Source organism: Mytilus californianus, unplaced genomic scaffold (assembly GCF_021869535.1).
Source record: "Mytilus californianus isolate M0D057914Y unplaced genomic scaffold, xbMytCali1.0.p SCAF_21, whole genome shotgun sequence".
Classification (NCBI taxonomy): Eukaryota; Metazoa; Mollusca; class Bivalvia; order Mytilida; family Mytilidae; genus Mytilus; species Mytilus californianus.
The window spans coordinates 57615-77010 of NW_026262670.1; the positions used below are offsets into that span (position 1 = coordinate 57615).

Sequence of the window (19396 nt, forward strand, 5' to 3'; positions counted from 1 at the left end):
ATACGTTTATCGTATTGTTGAAATTTTCTCTTATAAAACATACTAGAAATCAAATAGAATTAATAAATGTAATCAAGATTTCAAGATTTTATTTTGAAGCAATGGTCAGACACATATAAGTGTAACAGACTTAACATGATGTAAATATATAATAATAAACATAAATAATAATGCAATAAACAGTTAATAAATCAATATACAAAACAATATACATATATATATATATATATATAGGTTTCTAATAAAAGATGCAACCTGTCTTTAAAATTTAACATTGCAATAAAGCTCTGATTCCATGCTCGTGTATGGCACGGACTATTCATTGTTGGTTGTGTTTACTGTGATATCATACATTGCTTTTGAAGTCTTGATTGTTGAATATGACGATGATGATGATCATACTCATGGTTCAATTATATTTTTACAGAATATATAAAATAGAATTAGATTTCTTCTACATTCAGTCTAATTAAAAATTAGGAAATGACGAAGATTACAACAGCTTCAACTGGACTATACATATATAGGTATCAATATACTATACTTGGACGGATTTTATATGTTTGAGGCGAACACAAACATATTCGTTTTGTTTTTTTTTCGTTTTCAAGACTACGTTAGTTTATGAATGAATTTCTAAATCAAAACAAAGTTATACACTATGAAACAGGACGTAATATTGGCAATGAAAAAAATGTTTTCTCTCTCTACTTAAACAAAACTTGAGGAACCTACTGATTGCATTCTACATTGGTAAACACTTTTAATTTTTTTAACATAAAATTGTTATGATGGAAATAGAATTCTATTTTGCAGTTACTTGATATGAAAGAGATGCAAATAATACCAGAGGGACATTCAAACTCATAAGTCGAAAATAAACTGACAACGTCATACCTAAAAAAGAAATAGACACACAGACAAACAATAGTACACAAAACACAACATAAAAAACGAAAGACTGAGCAACACAAACCCCATAAAAAACTGGTGGTTGGGGCTTTATCGGTTAGCAGAATTACAAAAGTTCCATGAAAAACAATGAGAATGCCTAAATTCGTAAACATAATCAACATTGATCAGACCCCATTCATTTAAATATACACAATTAAATACAAATAACACATGCAATAATAGAATGACGATTCCACTTTTTTCTGCTTCATATTATAAATGAAAGAACAGGTACTTCATCGTGTAACCTGTAACCTGTAAATTAATTAATTTTTGTTCAGGGTTCGGTTTTCCTGTTGAATACAAAGTTTCGCCATTTGAGCTTACTTAATTTTCATGACTAAACATGCTGAGCACATGCGTAATAATCTCCAACTGGCATAACATCATAGGCGACATGCATGTGGACGTAATGATCTCGATTTATTGTCTTGTAATTCAAAAGTGTATCAGTGGAGTTTGAATGCCAACTCCGAAATTTTACTGAGGGCTGGTAACGCATAATTATTTACTATTCCGTTTTTGTAAATATTTGAATAAAAAAAAAAATTTTGTCGAACTTTTACTATCGTTTTGCCGTTATACTATTTAACAAGGAACGATGTCAGTACATTGTCATTGTATTTTTATGCATTAGACTGATTACTTCAGGTTATAGTAACTGTTATACAGTGGTGTCATTTATATAAGCCCATGGCTTGATTGATTTTGGACAGACTGTACCACATAAAAGATAAGCGTAAGCTACTAAAGGGATACTCAAACTCATAAGTCGAAGACAAACTGAAAACGCCGTGACGAAAAAACGAAAAACGAAATCCACCCTGGAAGGGTAAGGAGATCCTTCTCCACATGTGACACCTCGTCTTCATCATACCAGATGCACTCATTGTCTATTATTTTTTTCCTTAACAGAACATTAAATGTTGTCAGGGCTATATCAAGATCTATCTTATTTTCTAACTCTTACGTACATTTTTATTCATATTTTGTACCAAAATTCAAAAAACGTATTGAAATTTAACTATTATGATATACACCTCCTGGATTTTCCAAGGTCTAGATATGCTCCGCCTATGACATTGTACTCAACTATTTGTATTGCTGATAACTCTGTAAAAAATACAGTGCACACAGACTTTATAGATCAAAACATCATTCTTATACTGTAAAATTTACCAAACAAAAAACTTAGTTTAAGTACGAGAGGTATTACAGCTGTTTCCCACTTCACGTTATTTTAATTTCTAGGTTTTATGCGAATTTTTAAAAAATTTTCTTATAGTAAATTTCATCATATAGTATCTTATTAATTGTAATATGCTTTTATCCTATTTTCCTGCCATAGGTCAGCGGGTCTCACCGGATATTATGGCTTTGTTCAACAATAAAAAGTGGCCTCCATGATACATAAAATGTAACTGAAGGTAGCATTAAACAACAACATCAATCAACCTTTATTCTGTAATGTGCATGCCAAATATATATTCATGTTCATCTTTTTAAGATTTTTCTTAAAATCAAATTTAATGAATATTAAACAGAATAATCATAGGCAATGAAAATATAAAGTAATATTGTTTTAAAGTCCTATTTTTTATATCACATCAATGGTTCTATCTACTAGACTGCAAATTATGTTAACCGATTTTTTTCTTAAATAATGATGTAAACAACATGAGATGTATTAAATGTCACCAATGTTCATCAACACTACAAAAATGAAAACACTTTATAAATTGCATGCGTCTGAGACGCTTTTTTGGATTTACCTTCATCAGGAACGCCCAAAACGTATATTTGAAAGTCAAGGATGTATAAAAGAAACAGTTGAAGAGCTGTATGTTCAAAAAGGACCTATACAATAATAGCCAAATTCATCTAAGGTCAACTTTGCCTAACGAAGGTGAACCTTTAGTTTCTTTATAATTTATAAATTTATAAACTAACTATTTTAAAAAGGGTAGTTATAAATCATTTAACTGCCGAAGAACTGCATATTGAACCGATAGTCAACCAGCAGCGATTTCGACCGGGTGCTGAAAACAACACTGAATGTGACAAACACAATAACATTCATATTTGCTACTGCTAACAAAATGTGCCAATCTATTCGAAGACATGAGATGTAGTCATTTAATATGTATATATGTATATATGCATAATTACTCTAAATATCAGCACAACAATGTTAAATCTGCAAATTTGCAGAAGCCTATTTTTTTGTTCTTCCCTCGCCGGGATTCGAACTCATGCTATTGAGAGATCAAGACAACATCTCCTGCACTGTGTCCAGCGCTCTAGACCACTCGGCCACCTAGACTGAACTAAATAATCAGCTGTTGGTGGCCAAGTGTTACCTTTCCTCGTCAGTAGAATCAGAGTTGTAACACAGTACATGATATATTAGGCATGAAGATGGAATTGATTGCATATTAGCTATCGTACAGCTTCGTATGATGCAGTCACAGAAATAATTATTTTGATAAGTGCGTCTAAACAAGTTACAACTCTACGACATATCCATTGATTAGATCACCAGTGAAAGTGATACACGGCTGAAAACACATATTATATTCATATTTACTCTAAATATCAGCACAACAATGTATATATACAAGTCTAAATTGAAAACAACGTTCAAACCTATGATTGCGTTGGATAAAAACTGCAATTTTTATACGTGTGCAAGCAAAACAAATTTCTTGGTAGAGGGGTCTAAATACAGCACAAACAACATTTTCCAAAAGACGAAAAAAGTAAAAAAAAGTATATTTTAACAAAACGTATTTGACTAGCAGGTGGAATAACGGATGTTCTTAAACCCTGCTGACTGCCATTGGCGATTGCCAAATAAATGGATTACCAGATGTAACAAAATGGATCGCAACTATTAATTCAATACCAAACAGAAAACAATAAACTTGCGGAAAAGATGGTATACCACAAACAAAAGGTGCAAAAATTAGTACACCATATACAGAATTCGACAATTAATGTCTCTTCAGTGATGTTAGGAATCGAAACGGTATTTTGAAGGCCATATAATTTACCTCAATTTAGGATAGACTCTTGAATTTTGAAGAGTCGAAATAGAATGAACGGATCATATAAACCCGAGGGCAAATATAATACAAGCCCAAACGAAAAAATATAAACAAGTCTAAATTGAAAACAACGTTCAAACCTATGATTGCGTTGGATAAAAGCCGCAATTTTTATACGTGTGCATGCAAAACAAATTTCTTGGTAGAGGGGTCTAAATACAGCACAAACAACATTTTCCAAAAGACCAAAAAAGTGAAAAAGTATATTTTAACAAAACGCATTTGACTAGCAGGTCGAACAACGGATGTTCTTAAACCCTGTTGACTGTCATTGGCGATTGCCAAATAAACGGATCACCAGATGTAACAAAATGGATCTTAACTATTTATTTCATACCAAACAGAAAACAATAAACTTGCGGAAAAGATGATATACCGCAAACAAAAGGTGCAAAAATTAGTACACCATATATACATATATATAATACTATTACATAACTGGAGTAAGTAACTTGGTTTTGTTAGATCAAATCCTGTATTTAAATTTGTTTTGTGGTCATAAAGACACTAGTAAAAATTAGGTACCAAAATAGTAAAAAATGAAAAAAAACAAGTTTCAAATTTCGAAAAGCAAATTTAAAACTAAACAAAAAGGCCAAAGTGACCAAAATCAGCGATCCCACTTATCGTGCAAATCCCCACTTTCACTTTATGCCAGGTACGTCTTTACAGTACCTTTAACGTACGTTTTACAAATGGGACATTTACGCATTGCCGGGGCACAATCTGTACAACAGACAATATGTCCGCATGGCAAGAAAGCAATTGTAGAGTCAAACTCCTTACAAACTTTACACTGCCTTTGTTCTTGTAACTGTCGGTTTTCTTCGAAAATTAAATGAGTGTCTAAAAAATAAAAAGGTTGCAATTAATTGAGCAAGAAAATATAAAATAGAGCAGCAATATCCTATAAAAACTAAATAACACAAACACTTTTCAATAATGCCGAAATAGGGGGTGGGTTGGTCACTAGAACAAAGATAAGAAATGTTAGTTATAGTTTCTGGTGAGATCTACGATTTGGTTTGTAATTTGGTTTTCTTAAGCAGTGACTGTAAGTACTCGAAACGCCCGATTATATTCAAAGATGTATGATGCACGATTTATTGTGCATATAGTGCCAAACTATTATTCGGATAGTTTATTAAGAGAAAAATGTAAAACTACAATTAAAAAAACCATTGATTTTAATTATTTGACTAAATGCAAAACGTTCGATTGTACGTGTTGTCACTTGTTCAAAAGATAAGATTGAGCAAATGTTTCGAAGCAATATCGTATATTACACATCTAAATTTCAAATTGGGAAATGGGGAGAAGAAACCAAGGATGAATGACACATGAACAACACGGTAAAAAGCAAACGATGCGACGGATAAAAACCAGTCCTCATAACACTACATATAAAAACTTCAGATTGGTCGACAAGAAACCAACAAAAACTGGAGATAACATGTGCGCCGGAAGGGTAAAGTATTCATTCTCTTCTAGTGGTATCAAACATATTACTAATGGCAAATCAATTTAGGTGATGAGTGGTGAGGTTATAATTGAGGAAAAAAATATGCGGAATAGTTGCTATCACATTCGGAACATGTTTGTGATCTTCATCGACGTAGTTATTCCATAATAGAATTTTGATGGCGTCTATACTGCCTTCGAAAAATTGACTTCAACTTTACCGTCAGGAGCCTTTTTCAACATATTTCTCAAGGAAGTCATGATACAACATAGAGGAAACTCAAGTCCAGGAATCGTGTATCAAATGGAAGATATATACTCCATATACAGATATATAATTGTAATGATTCTTCAAAGTAAAGGAATGTACGCGATATAGTATAATTGAAATAATTACTTTTGTTGTAAAGTTTAAGAGTCTAACAATCTTCATTGTCGTTTCTATATATTTCACAATATGAATCAAATATATTGGTTTATGTGCTGTATCCTTTATTTCATGATCAACGGAATAGTTGCGATTATCATAGTTACAAACCATTTTTGCATGGCACACATGCTTATAACACAAACACTCGTGGCATAAAAAGTGGGTAACATGTTGCAAAAACAATCCTTTACAAGGCTTTTTGAAGCATCAGAACAAGTTTTTCACACATTAGCTGTTGAACGTTATGAATTAGTCGATGTTTGTGTTGACGTTTATTGCTTGAAACAAGTGCTCAACCTTACCATCGAAAGAAACACCACCAATTCCTTCTGCTGTTCTAGTTTCTGGTACATTTGAAACTTGTCTTGTTCGCTGATGGTCCTCTTTGAGTAGAACATTCATGATATCTGTTGCTGAAACATCTGTACCTCCTTCACCTGGAATGTGATTTTTTTTCTGTTAGTGTTAGACAAGAGCAATTTGTCAATCTGATATTGTTTCTTTTATAATTCGATATGACTTATCAATGCTAAAAAGAAGAAGACTGGCGGCTGTCACTAGTGGAACAGAAAATGTATATCCTACTGGAGCACATGAGTATCTATTATGTTTGGTGAGATTTGTTGCTCAAACAATTTTCAATAAGTGAATTTTTGTATTGCCCACTTGGCATCTTCTACCATTTCGTCTGATGCTTATAATAATTAGAAAATATTACGATCCCTGCAGAATTCCATTAATGTGAAATTATTAAGAGTCTTTTTAAAGACCTTTCAAAAACCAGAAAACTCGAAACTGTATATTATCAAAACAAACAGTGCATTCTGAGATTTCTGTTTGTTTAAAAAAAACTTCCTATATAGGCACCAACATATGTTTTTTTTTTCTCTGTGTGGAGCGTTGTAGTGACCACCTATGCTATGGTTGTCGACACATTAGGTCTAGGTCCTTTCGGAGTTCATGTGATTTCAATATTTTTGTTTGTTACATTCTACATATATTTGTCTTCTTTATCTATTCGAATTTGAAATGCGTCCTTACGTAGATCATGGTATCTCAAAAATATATGATACAACTGATACCTGTGATATCGTGGAAAACAGTTCACTTACACAGATAGACTTTTAGTTTTTGTGTGCCTACCTATAATTATTCTCAAAACATGTCTTATCTAGTATGTCCATTTAAGTACGTAAATGTAACAAAAATATCGATCTCAAAGGCAAATTTAAAAAGGGGAAGTCCAGAAAAACCAACAAAATCAAACGCTATCATTCAACGGAAAAAGTTAAAAACAATTTATTGCCATATCCCTGATTTGGTACAGGCATTAAGACAAATTCAAAAGAGAGGAAGTCCATAAAAAGTAATAAAATCAAACCTTATCAATCAACGGATTAAGAGAAAAAATGACTACCATATTATTGACGTGATACAGGTATTACCCGAAGAAAAGGGCCATAATCAAATAATTAAAAGCCTTACATGTCTTTTATGATATGTTATAGATAATGCATATTGTTAGGTTTTTCTTGTCGTAAAACACACCGAGGGGCAATTCTGACACCCCGAGGTGTGTTATACGATAAGAAAAACCTTAAAATATGCATTATCTGTCAATGAATATTAATATCTGCAAAGATTTGCAGGATTTGCATCCTATTTTACCGACCACACTAAAGTGAGGCATTCTTTTCTGAAGCTTTCAAGTTTTATTACGCCCTACGGCTCATTTTTAATGTGAAATAAAACTCACTAATTAATTTAGATATAAACTTCATAAATCTTTATCCAGGCCGAATGAAAATATATCTATAACTAAATGAAGCAAGTTACCGCCCGATAATGGTGTATGAAAAATACAAGTCAATTTGTTAGTTACTTATTGTACCAACTTAGTTGATAAAAGGGGAGGCTATGGGTTTTTTCTTTTTCTTCATGACATTTCTTTATCGCGGAAAAACAGATTATTTTTTCAACAAGCCTAACGAATTGAACTATTCAGAATACTTTTCTTTTGAATGACAATAGATTTTTTTTACATATAGATGAAAGGGGGTTCCAAAGAATAACTTAATGACTTTCTTATATAATAACATTGTTATAAAACACTTACAATTGAATTGCTCAAAAACCCATTGCTCATTACCGTAGCCGAACATTTTAATTTCATATATTTCAATTGCCTTTTACCTGAATTGAGTCTAATAATTTCATTCACAGCATCGACAACTTGATGTCCGCTAAATCCCATCTCTACAACAGTCTGCAATATATCTTGTTGATTATGTCTCATATTTGTAGTAGAAACAGAACTAGAACTGATATTTACACCAGAAGCTGTAGTGGTACTATTGTTACTAGTAGATATAACTGTTTGCATACCCAAGGTGTTTATTCTGTTACTTCTTTCCTGAGATGTAACATTATTAGCTTGTTCTTGGACATTAAATCTTGAAACTTGCAAACTGGAAGCGGAAACCGTGGTTGTATTTTTATCTGGAGTACCAGTGTGATACTCCTGTGACTGTTTATGACTGTAGCTACAGTTTCCGTTACTTTTAGGGTCCTGAAAAGCAATAAAAAATTGACAAATATAGTTCTATTTGACATAATATATTAAATGGACAGCAGTTTACTAATGTTCAAATCTCGTTAACCAATTTAGAAGAGACAAACCAAGGCAACAAAAAATCACATGGAGCAAACTGGATGATTAAACAGGGTAAGCTACTGCCATGCATGCATCACTCTTCATGGGAATTCACACCCAGTCAAAATGTTACAATCGGAAATAGGACTCAATCGGTAAAACAACAGATCAGATAACTTTACTGAGTCGGAACTCTCATGAAGAGTTATGCATACATAGCAGGAGACCCTTACACTATTTACGTATCCAGTTTGCTGAGGAAATGCCTCTGCCAAGTCAAGAATATGACAGCTGTTTTCCATTCGTTTGATGTGTTTCATCTTTTTTTTTTTTTGCCATTTGATAAAGGACTTTCCGTTTTGAACTTTCCTTAGGGTTCGGTATTTTTGTTATTTTACTTTTTACTTTTTGTACATTAAGATTTAAGATCGCGAAAGTATGTCGCTAGTGAGTTGAGACACCGAAATATCCAATCGGTCTACCAGTTCATGATGATAATCGTTAAAGTTATGAAGAGTCGAAATCTGTTGTTCTTCCGCATAACTCTGTTGAAGCAGTGTTAGCGTATGTTGTATGTTGATACTAATGATTTTTTACCAAATTATTATGGAGTTATGATAAAAGGTACTCAGAGTTTGAAATTCATAGTTTTCAATTCAAATATTTTTGGATAAGGGCTATTTTTTCAATATTTCAAAGTTTTACCCTATTAAAATTACCAAGTTCATAAGAAATCTTAAACAGTAATCTGAAAATCTGAAAATTTCCAAATTACTCTAATTCTTACTTCAAAAATACCACCAAAAATTTCAGTTAACAATAACTATCAGATCAAATTGTCAATTGGTGTTTTCATTTTATTTATTTGAGAACAACGAACACACGTTTGTTTCAGCATTTTTCATTGAGGGTATATATATTTGAATTGAGAGCAGGATTGTGAGCAACAAAGCTAAACACCTGATAATATTTAGATACTAATGCCATGAGCTTTCATTTTCTACCATTCCAAAATATGTACTAATATATTGCATATTTGTAAACATCATTATCAGGTGTTGTACTCCAAGTACCTTATATCGACCATCTTTAAATTTGATTATATTGGATTTTTTTTCGTGGCTCCATATCTAAAAATATTCATTAGCACCATAACTAGCACTGTGCAAAGTTTCATGCTTTTACCATCAAGTGATCAATTATACCAATATAGATGACTTCAACTCTCACATATCAGAAAATGTTCAAATCGAATGTTATTTTACGTGCATCAATTCTAACAATAATATTAAGTCTCCAGTAAATAAATCCAAGCATACTCAAGTTATGATACAACATGTGAAACAATTATACTCTGGAACAACAAGTCAGAGAATTTCATAATCGAAATGAAGTTTACTAAATCAACCCCAACAATGGTATAGAGGTTTAAGAAGACAATCCAAGAATACTGCAGTTAGTGTCAAATATGTGATAAAATGCATTCGTATTCGGTTAAAGTCCCATATCTATGGAACGAACCATATTTTGTTTTCAAATAATGAAAGGGAAGCCTTCAATCGTTAATCCTAATGTTGTGTTGAAATTTAATGAGAATTAATAGGAGCAAATTTGAGTAGTCGAACGAAATGTTGACGGACGAACTACGGTATATTATTAAACATTCCGACTTAGACATGCATTAAAGCATTGAGACACTAAATAATGTGCCTAAATTTCACAAGGGTTCACCAACTAAATTAAGTAAAAATTGTCTGTGAAAACATAAATAATTTCATAGACAGACGAAAATATTGAAAGATTCTGAAAATGCCATAATTAAACCGAAAACAAATGCTGTCCTAAACATACGGCACCAAAAACTGCTGTTCATCATAACTAGTGAAATTGAAAATAACATTTTATAAATCTCGTGCGCCTATAGCTTTTTTTCTGGATTCACCTTATTAATAAGGAACGTTCAAAGCCGAGCATTTAAAGCTACTTGATGTATAAATACAAGGGAACGTTGTAACAGAACAATTAAGAACCACCAATATTATGTAAGGTCCATATTGCATGAGAGAGGTGGACCTAAGTTTCTTAGTGATTTCTTAATTTCAGCAATAGGGAATTTAAAAAAAATGTTTAAGATCATGTCAGTACCGAAGCATTAATTACTGAGCTGATGATACCCTCCGGAACTAACAGTATACTATCAATAGTATCGGCCAGGAGCTTGAAAATCAAAATAACACTTTATATATTGTGTGCGTCAAAAGTAGTTTTTTTCTGGATTTACTTTCATCAAATGATCAAACCCAAAACATTTGAAAACCAGGGATGAAAATCAAAGTTATGTTTGTGACCCTCTTTGACCATTTCTTTTCCAAACCAGGTAAAACAACAATCCTCTTAGTCGTTATTAGCTTTCGTGAAGCATTCATATCCATAAGGACAGTGAGATGAGGCAAAATAACTTTAGTGTAAACCAAAATGTTGTATAAAAATCAGGCGAATTGGGTCAGTTTTTTAAGCTTTAAAGATATATTACAAGAAGTGGGGTCAATGTGTACACATTAACAAATGAACAAATTAATCAAATGTCCAGTTATATAAAAGCTTTGCTTTCATTTGAAACAAACATTGCCTATTTGTGCACATTGAATAAAACATTTCAAAGTTACAATACCGTATTATGCTTTTTCAATACTGCTTGTATGAAGTTCTGTCCCTTGTTTTGTTTTAGGAAGCCACATTGCGGAAACCAGCGTGCATGTTCCACCCATGGGTCATCCCCTGCCTCCCAGTTTCTCAGTCCTCCGCCACAATGGAAACATCTTGTGTAGTCATTGTAACCAGCGAACAGGAATCCAGCTAACGCCATCTCACCTGGTGTTTGGTTTAAATATCCTGGCCACCCTTCATATGAACTTATTCGCACATGTAGAGGAGCATAGTTTATGTATCTTGGAATTTGAGTATGAATTCCGATATCTTCATGATTATTACTAGAACCTCTTTCATGATTACAAACTGTAGAATTATTCTTTATAAAAATATTCTGTGAATTGTTTTTACAGTTACTGGTGGGAGTTTTATTACTATTAGTATTACTATCATGAATTTGAGCCTCTCGAGTTGAAAATACAGTGGGTTGATCTTCCACAATATCATGGTGGTGAAAATGTATAGCAGAGGACGTAATATCGCTTACATCATCATTTTGCTGTCCGTTGGTTAAAACGTTTGATGAACAAACATTTTCATTTGAATGCAACGTAACATTGCCTGTTGATAGACCATTGAGATTAGATGGATGTACTTCCAATCGCTCCTGTCTTCTTACATTTTGCAATTCCTCTCCAATAGTGTCCTGCCTGTTACCATTCGCAACGAGGTCACATGTAGGTGATATATGTCTATGAATATGCATAGGATCATCACCGGAAATCCAGTCACGGTAAATTACTTCACACAAAAAACATTTAGTTTCAGTAGAATTCCCCGTGGAATAAAATCCAGCTCCGGCGAGACGAACCATACTTATGTTTATATTTCGCGGAAAATTACGTAGTGAAAATAGTCTTAGCATTTCAATTGACATTGAGTCATTAGTTCTTTGACTATTTGCAATGGAATTGAAGTACTTATCCATGATAGAATGCATAACAGTTTAGCCTTAACAATAGAGAGGTATAGAATCTCAACAGATCACCAAAAACATTAGTTTTGCCAGTAATGTTTTGTTTGTCCAAATGATTTGATGTCTTTCTCCAGTTGATATTTCAATTATTGTTACATCAATGCAGTAGAACTAGCCTTGCATTCCAATCGTACAAAAGATAGCTTTTTTCAACGTTATCTGTTAAAAAACTTCTGGCTATCTCCTCGGTTCATTTTTGTAAATTTTTTATATTTTCTCTGTTTATTGCCCAAAAATCAGTTATAGTCATGTGAATAGGTTTTTGATTGTGTGCATTTTTAGATCATTTATATGTCTGCACTGTTAATCTCTTTGATAAACACGATGCAGAAGATTTACGGTAACAATGTCTGTGAACGCTATACCTGCAGCAGCTTTCCATGACGGCTTCGATGATTGCTGTAAAGGAAAACATTGAAATTATTGTTCAAATTATAATCAGAACATATTAATTTTCTTTAAGTGCAACCGTGGAGTTGAATACTGTAACGAATAAGTTTTAAACTCCCTCACTCTAAACAAAGTAACCAGGATTTTGAATTAGTACGGCTGATGAGTATTTATTATACAAATGATTTATCAGTGACTTTCAAATTAAAGCAATTGGACGGCCAAAATCGATTTCAGAGCAATAAAAGATTTAGAAAACACAAAGTAGCTAACTAAGAGGTCTTGCGGTTACTAAAAAACTAATCTTAGTTAAAAGTCACTGATAAATAACTAACAAATAACCATGTTTTCCCAACCTAAGTTATCAATCTGTTAACATCCAAGGGATTTAATAAAGATATTGCATAAAAAGTCTGTTAAAGCAGGACCTCGTCCAATGCCAAATATAAGTATCGACAGGATTTAAAACCATTATTCTAATGTAATCATTTTGTATCAATGGTTTTGATTGGATGACAATAAGCGTAAAATTTTCTATCTCGCTGTCACTAACTAAGGAACCCGATATATGCATTGTGGAATGTATTGACATGTGATTTCTCCAATAATAAGCAAAAAAACTCACATTTTGCACCTAGAAATCTCCTTTTTATCAAATTTTATTACATTTTGAGGCAAACAAGAAGCCAGAAAACGCCGAGTGTTTATGTTTGACGCCAGAAGCATACCTATGACGTGGAATAGGATCCCAGTTACAGGATACCAGTTCAGTACCCACGAATGAAGTCCCTTAATAAATCTACCATCTTTTAAATGTGATAGTGTACCGAGATGAAAATTATGAATAGATACTAAAATTTGTAGTATATCTAAAGGGTATTCATTAAACTTTCAACTTCTGTTAAATTTTAAGTGATTCTGAAATGTAAAGGGTGGATGATTGTCTAAGTAAATGGTCCAAATTTTAACCAGAAAGTTGATAACATGACCCTATTAATACTCAACACAGTATTGCTCTCTTAAATGACGATCATGACCTTCCAAGAATTCTCCCAGAAACCATGAAGGGGGCTATTAGTATGAGAAAGTAATTGAAATTTTGCAGTCTAATATAGGGAAAAAAAACTCTGCCCCTCCATTTGGATACAATTGCATTGAAGTAATGGTGGGAATAATTGGGTCCCCGTTCCTGTCAATGGTATAATACACCTGAAGGAATTAAGCAATAGAAATCTTCAAATCGAGGTTTATTTGATAGACATTGACCAAATATTGGAGAATGATAAAGATTTGTTTCATATTTATCATATTGGTGTCATGTTACAGGCTATTATGTAATCATATTTTAGAAATACATGATTTTCCTCAGTTTGAGTAGATATCTAGTTTAAACTTCACAATATTGGCTGCAAAGATGTTTCATATGAGAGACAGTGTTAGATTTTGCAGTTTTATTCCATTTTTTCCATTAAAAGTACAGTTTACCCTTCATTTATTGTCATTTTAACTGTATAAAGTGAGCGTAATCTGATACCAAATCATCAAAATGATGCAAAAAGGCAATTTTGGACCATGAAATATAGCCATCAATAATACTGATCAATTCTGTAATAAGCTTAATATGTAGTTAGGGTCAAACAATCCTAGTTTTGTACTTTAAAGTCATAGTTTGTCTGTAATGTGCAATTTCATATGAGACGGTCAATGAAAAATCAGCTAAATTTTGACAATTTTCATCAAAACAGTCAATATTTAGAGAGTGCGTTCCGTTTTCTAATTATGAAAATCAGCTTGTGTGTTACAAGACTTGCTGATCTGACTCTTTCATTCATAATATATTAAATCTTGGCACAAATTTGGCAGACTATAGCATATTTATTGTTTCTACAGCAATGCACCAAAATTTTATCATATTGTAAGATAGTCCAGTGCACTCTTTCATAAGGTTTTCATGTAAATATTGAATTCTGCTTCCAATCGTGTGTGCACTTTACTATTGTTCTTCACATATCTATGCCTGATTTTCTTTTTCTTTGGTTAAAGGTGAAGAGAAATAGAGATTCAAGCCACTGTATACATACATCAAAGATGTCTCATTTTACATACATTTGCATATCTCTGAAGATAAAATTTAAGTTTTTGGTGCTTATAATACAAAGAAAATGCTTTTGTTTAACATTTCCTTCATGAAAAAGTTATTTTAGATCTACTAAGTTGTGTGGGTTGAAGAAAATGATTTTGAGACTTCTTTTGTCAAAATGAAATTTGATTGAAAATAATGCTTATTTTGGTGTGAAGGAGTGACCTCTTGTTTCTGGCTACAAAATACACAAAACAAAGACTTAGACCAAAAACATTTTGATTTAATTGAAGATAAATGATTTCTTTGAGCAAATACCATGATTTTTCTTCTTTTTCAGATGATTATCTGGTCTGATACGAATAGGATCCCAGTTACAGGATACCAGTTCAGTACCCACGAATGAAGTCCCTTAATATATCTACCATCTTTTAAATGTGATATTGTACCGAGATGAAAATTATGTAAAGATGCTAAAATTTGTAGCATATCTAAAGGGTATTCATCAAACTTTTAACTTCTGTTAAATTTTAAGTGATCCGGAAATGTATAGGGAGGATGATTGTCTAAGTAAATGGTCCAAATTTTATTTCCAATTTTAACCAGGAAGTTGATAAAATGACCCTATTAATACTCAACACAGTATTGCTCCCTTAAATGCCGGTCATGACCTTCCAATAATTCTCAAAGAAACCATGAAGGGGGCTACTAGTGGAGCAGGATCTGCTTACCCTTCCGGAGCACCTGAGATCACCCCCAGTTTTTGGTGGGGTTCGTGTTGCTTTCTCTTTAGTTTTCTTTGTTGTGTCATCTTTACTATTATTTGTCTGTTTGTCTTTTTATTTTTGGCCATGGCGTTGTCAGTTTGTTTTCGATCTATGAGTTTGACTGTCCCTCTGGTATCTTTCGTCCCTCTTTGAGAAAGTAATTGAAATTTTTCAGTCTAATATAGGGAATAATAAATATGTTACTCAATTTGGATAAAATTGCATTGAAGTAATGGGGGAAATAATTGAGTCCCCGTTCCACGTCACCTAGTTTAGTCGCCAAAGAAGATAACATCATTTCGCGGAATTTTCGTTTTATGAAATTATGACTTAAATTGAATGATTGGTTTATTTTACATTAGAATTGAGATTACTGTATTGTTTATAAAGCTTTGCGGACATCAATCTATGTGTCGCCAGGTAAATTCAATTTGCGACAGTAAAACTACCGATGGACGTCCGCAAAGCTTCAAATACAATACAGTTATCTCTTAAGTGTTCATCACTATAAAGTAATACATATTCATTTATGTTTTAAATGATTAAAAAAAAAATAAATGATACTAAATAAAAAGATAATTTCCAAGATGAGAGGGTGTAAAATAGAGACGAAAGATATCAAAGATACAAACTGAGATATTTCTAAACTGTTAAGTTGATAACCTTTAAGAATAAGTTTATCTAAAGTAACAATAAGATGAATAAGTTAACATTGTAATATTTGTCCACCGTTATAGCTAGGATTTCAAGTCCTTCTATAAATTTTTGACGTCACAAGAATAAAGAAGAAGCGAAAACAAATTGGCAACAGACGACCAAAACAGACAAATAAACAGTATACAAAACATAAAATAGAAAACTCAAGACTGAGCAACACGAACCGGTGTGATCTTAGGTGCTCCGGAAGGGTAAGCAGATCTTGCTCCACATGTGGCACCCGTCGTGTTGCTCGTATAAGTACAAATCTGGTGATACGTCTTATACGGTAGGTCACAAAGTAGAATATATTGTTTTTGACGCAAACAGGTCAAGTGTTGCAGAAAAAAGTAGCTAAAAGTTCCAAAATATTTTTGATAACATGGAAGTTGAAAATTGTATCCCATGTAATTTTTCAAGTATCTTTTTCACGTAGACAAATAAAGCAAAAGGAAATATTTTAACGGATGTCCAATTGGAATAGAACACCAGTTTTTCTTTTGATCCTCTCACTATCTTGTAAATGAATTCATTAAAGATAAAAGGTACCATGACTAAATTTTGCACGCCGGATCGGAGTTTCGTCTACAAAAGACTCTTCAGTGACGTCGACGCTAGAATCAAGTTAACAAGACCAAACGTGGTACAAAGCTGAAGAGCATTGAGAACTCAACAGTCCGAAAGGTCAATGTTATGATTTAAATGACAAAATGTTGGTCCGCCATCACTCTCTACCTCGTAAGGTTCATTCCTAATTAATCGTTTGGCTTGCTCTTGTGCATAAAGTGGGATTGGATCCGAGAAACGGAATATTTCAAAATAAAAACACGAATACAGTACATGTGTACACAAAGTGCTATGAGATACATTGTTACTTTGCTGATTACGAACTTGAAAAAAAACGTCATTTTGAATTGATGATTATTATTTTATTATAATTCCGAAAATAGCAGTCCTTAGAGACTAACGAATACACAACAGTTAATCCTTTTTCTTGATTATAATTCACTGTCCCTCTGGTATCTTTCGTCCGTCTTTTCAAATGAGAAAAAAAATTGTCATTTTCATATACTTTGAATTTGATATACAAAACCCGTGTTGCTTCAAGGAGTTTTATTCAATGCCATTTTTAAATCGGTCCTTCCTCGTCCGCGTCAAGAGACACTTTCTTATTTCGCTGCCGTGTAAAATGTTTATGGAACTATAGGTGAGGTTCAAAATAAAATAATTATCTAACTCAAAACAAGTAACTCTTTCTCGTAATTATTTGGAAACCATTGTACGGTAGATTAAAAGGGCTCGTCCATAAAAGCTGACCAAGTTTATCAAGCATCGGAACTAGTGGAAAACAACTAACATATACCTAACTTGATACAGACAAATTTTGGAGAAAAATAGTGGTTTAAATAAAGGCAACAGTAGTATACCGCTGTTCGAAATTCATAAATGATAGAGAAAAAACAAATCCGGGTTACAAACTAAAACTGAGGGAAACACATCAAATATAAGAGGAGAACAAAGACACAACAGAAACACTAAAATGCAACACAAACAAGTTTTAATAGCTAGATAACCCTCCCACCTGTATGACATTTGTTTATAGTTCCGTTATATTGACAAAAATTAAGTCAGCAACCCAAACATACATAACAGGTTAATGTGACAATAATTTGGATCCAGCAGCCAAAACTGTTCAAACGTACATCACAGACATACATGGAAAACACCACTGACTACAAAATTCAAACAAACATATAAATAAGTATAACAAAGCTGACAACAAAAAAGTTGCAGTTGGTAGTTAATTTGGCAATGACGTTAACATCAACATTCTTTTGTAGTTGATAGTATATTGACAAAGACGCCATAGAAACGTTTGTGTAGTTGATAGTACATACCATGTATAGTATATTAAATATAAATACAAGTGGACATTAAAACAACACTAAACAAATCTCTTGTGTCTGATTCGTACATCAGGACTCACCTGCTCCATGAACGTCAAAAGTAAAACAAAACACGATAACTAAACACAACCTGAAATTCTGTAATATTGAACTTTATATTATTCATGACCATACAACTACTTTAAAGTCATGAAAAATCAAAGGATCTTGATGAACCATCCTTTCCGTATGACTGAAAGTTTGAAAACAGAGATTCACTGAATACTAGAGCTATAACTGCCATTAAAGAAACGATGCAGCTAGCTGAATACTGTGTATATATTGTAGAAATGCGTACGTCTGTATCAAGAACATGACATATATATTAATTCAACAACCCACTTTCGTTTTCCCAAAATCTACAATCATACATTTTGTCCGTAAAATATGACCACTAATCTATATTAATATAAGAAAATGTAATTGATATTATTATATCTACATCCTCAACATGTTCCATGCGCATTTCAAGGCGATAAAAAAAATATGCAAATAAATGCGGCAATAAAAATCGAAACTTTCTAAACCACGTAAAAATTGCTATGCAATAGTTTTTAAAAAAACGCATATATTGCTATAATGTGAAAATTACCTGGATATATCCCACATCGGCATTTTCCAAGTTAAGAAAATAATCCATTTGCACAGTGTGCAAAGATATCCGCAACACTGATACTATGCCATCGATAAAAACAACCATTACGATATATTATATGCGCGCATAAATTTAAACATGTTATCAAAAACATTTAAGATTCACGTTCCAGAACTTTCCACCTCTTTTAGTACGTTGTTTTCTGTAATATAAGTAGATACAATCTGGAAATTTCCAATAATACAATCTACATTTAAAAAAAGGTAATAGATATACAATCTCTATGTTATCTTTAACTCTACATTCGTCCAATATTTATGTATTTAAAAATAACCTAGGTTTTTACCATGTTTACTTCATGTTGAAAATTTTCAAATCAACCAAGTTCAATGTTATTATGTATAAATGTTAAATGGACATCCTTTTATCACATTTGATATCAATCATTTAGTTTTGACATCACTGTACTACTTACTATGTATTAAATTCTTGTCTTTTTTTCATTTTACTTCAGTTTTTGTTTTGATTTTTATTTTATCGTGAATTTTAATTCTTCTTGTTGTTGCAAGAAAATTATGTGCATTAGACCTTAAACTTTCTTTATGATACATAAGTAATACGTAGGGCTGTAT

The 19396-nt window shown here is 32.5% G+C and overlaps 1 protein-coding gene across 2 annotated transcripts; it reads right to left on the bottom strand.

Annotated features, from left to right (window-relative positions):
• Window positions 1-72: 72 nt before the first annotated feature.
• LOC127731923 (baculoviral IAP repeat-containing protein 3-like) lies at window positions 73-19017 on the bottom strand. Of its 2 annotated transcripts, none has more exons than XM_052240769.1 (5): window positions 18762-19017; window positions 11277-12689; window positions 8338-8521; window positions 6255-6389; window positions 73-4907 (listed from the first exon to the last, which is right to left on the bottom strand). In XM_052240769.1, exons 2-5 carry the CDS (start codon window positions 12252-12254, stop codon window positions 4711-4713), a joined length of 1494 nt encoding a protein of 497 aa, XP_052096729.1. In that variant the 5' UTR covers window positions 12255-12689; window positions 18762-19017; the 3' UTR covers window positions 73-4710. The 2 variants fall into 2 exon arrangements, with proteins under 2 accessions (XP_052096729.1, XP_052096728.1); XM_052240768.1 differs by having other exon boundaries at window positions 8146-8521; window positions 18762-19016.
• Window positions 19018-19396: the final 379 nt, after the last annotated feature.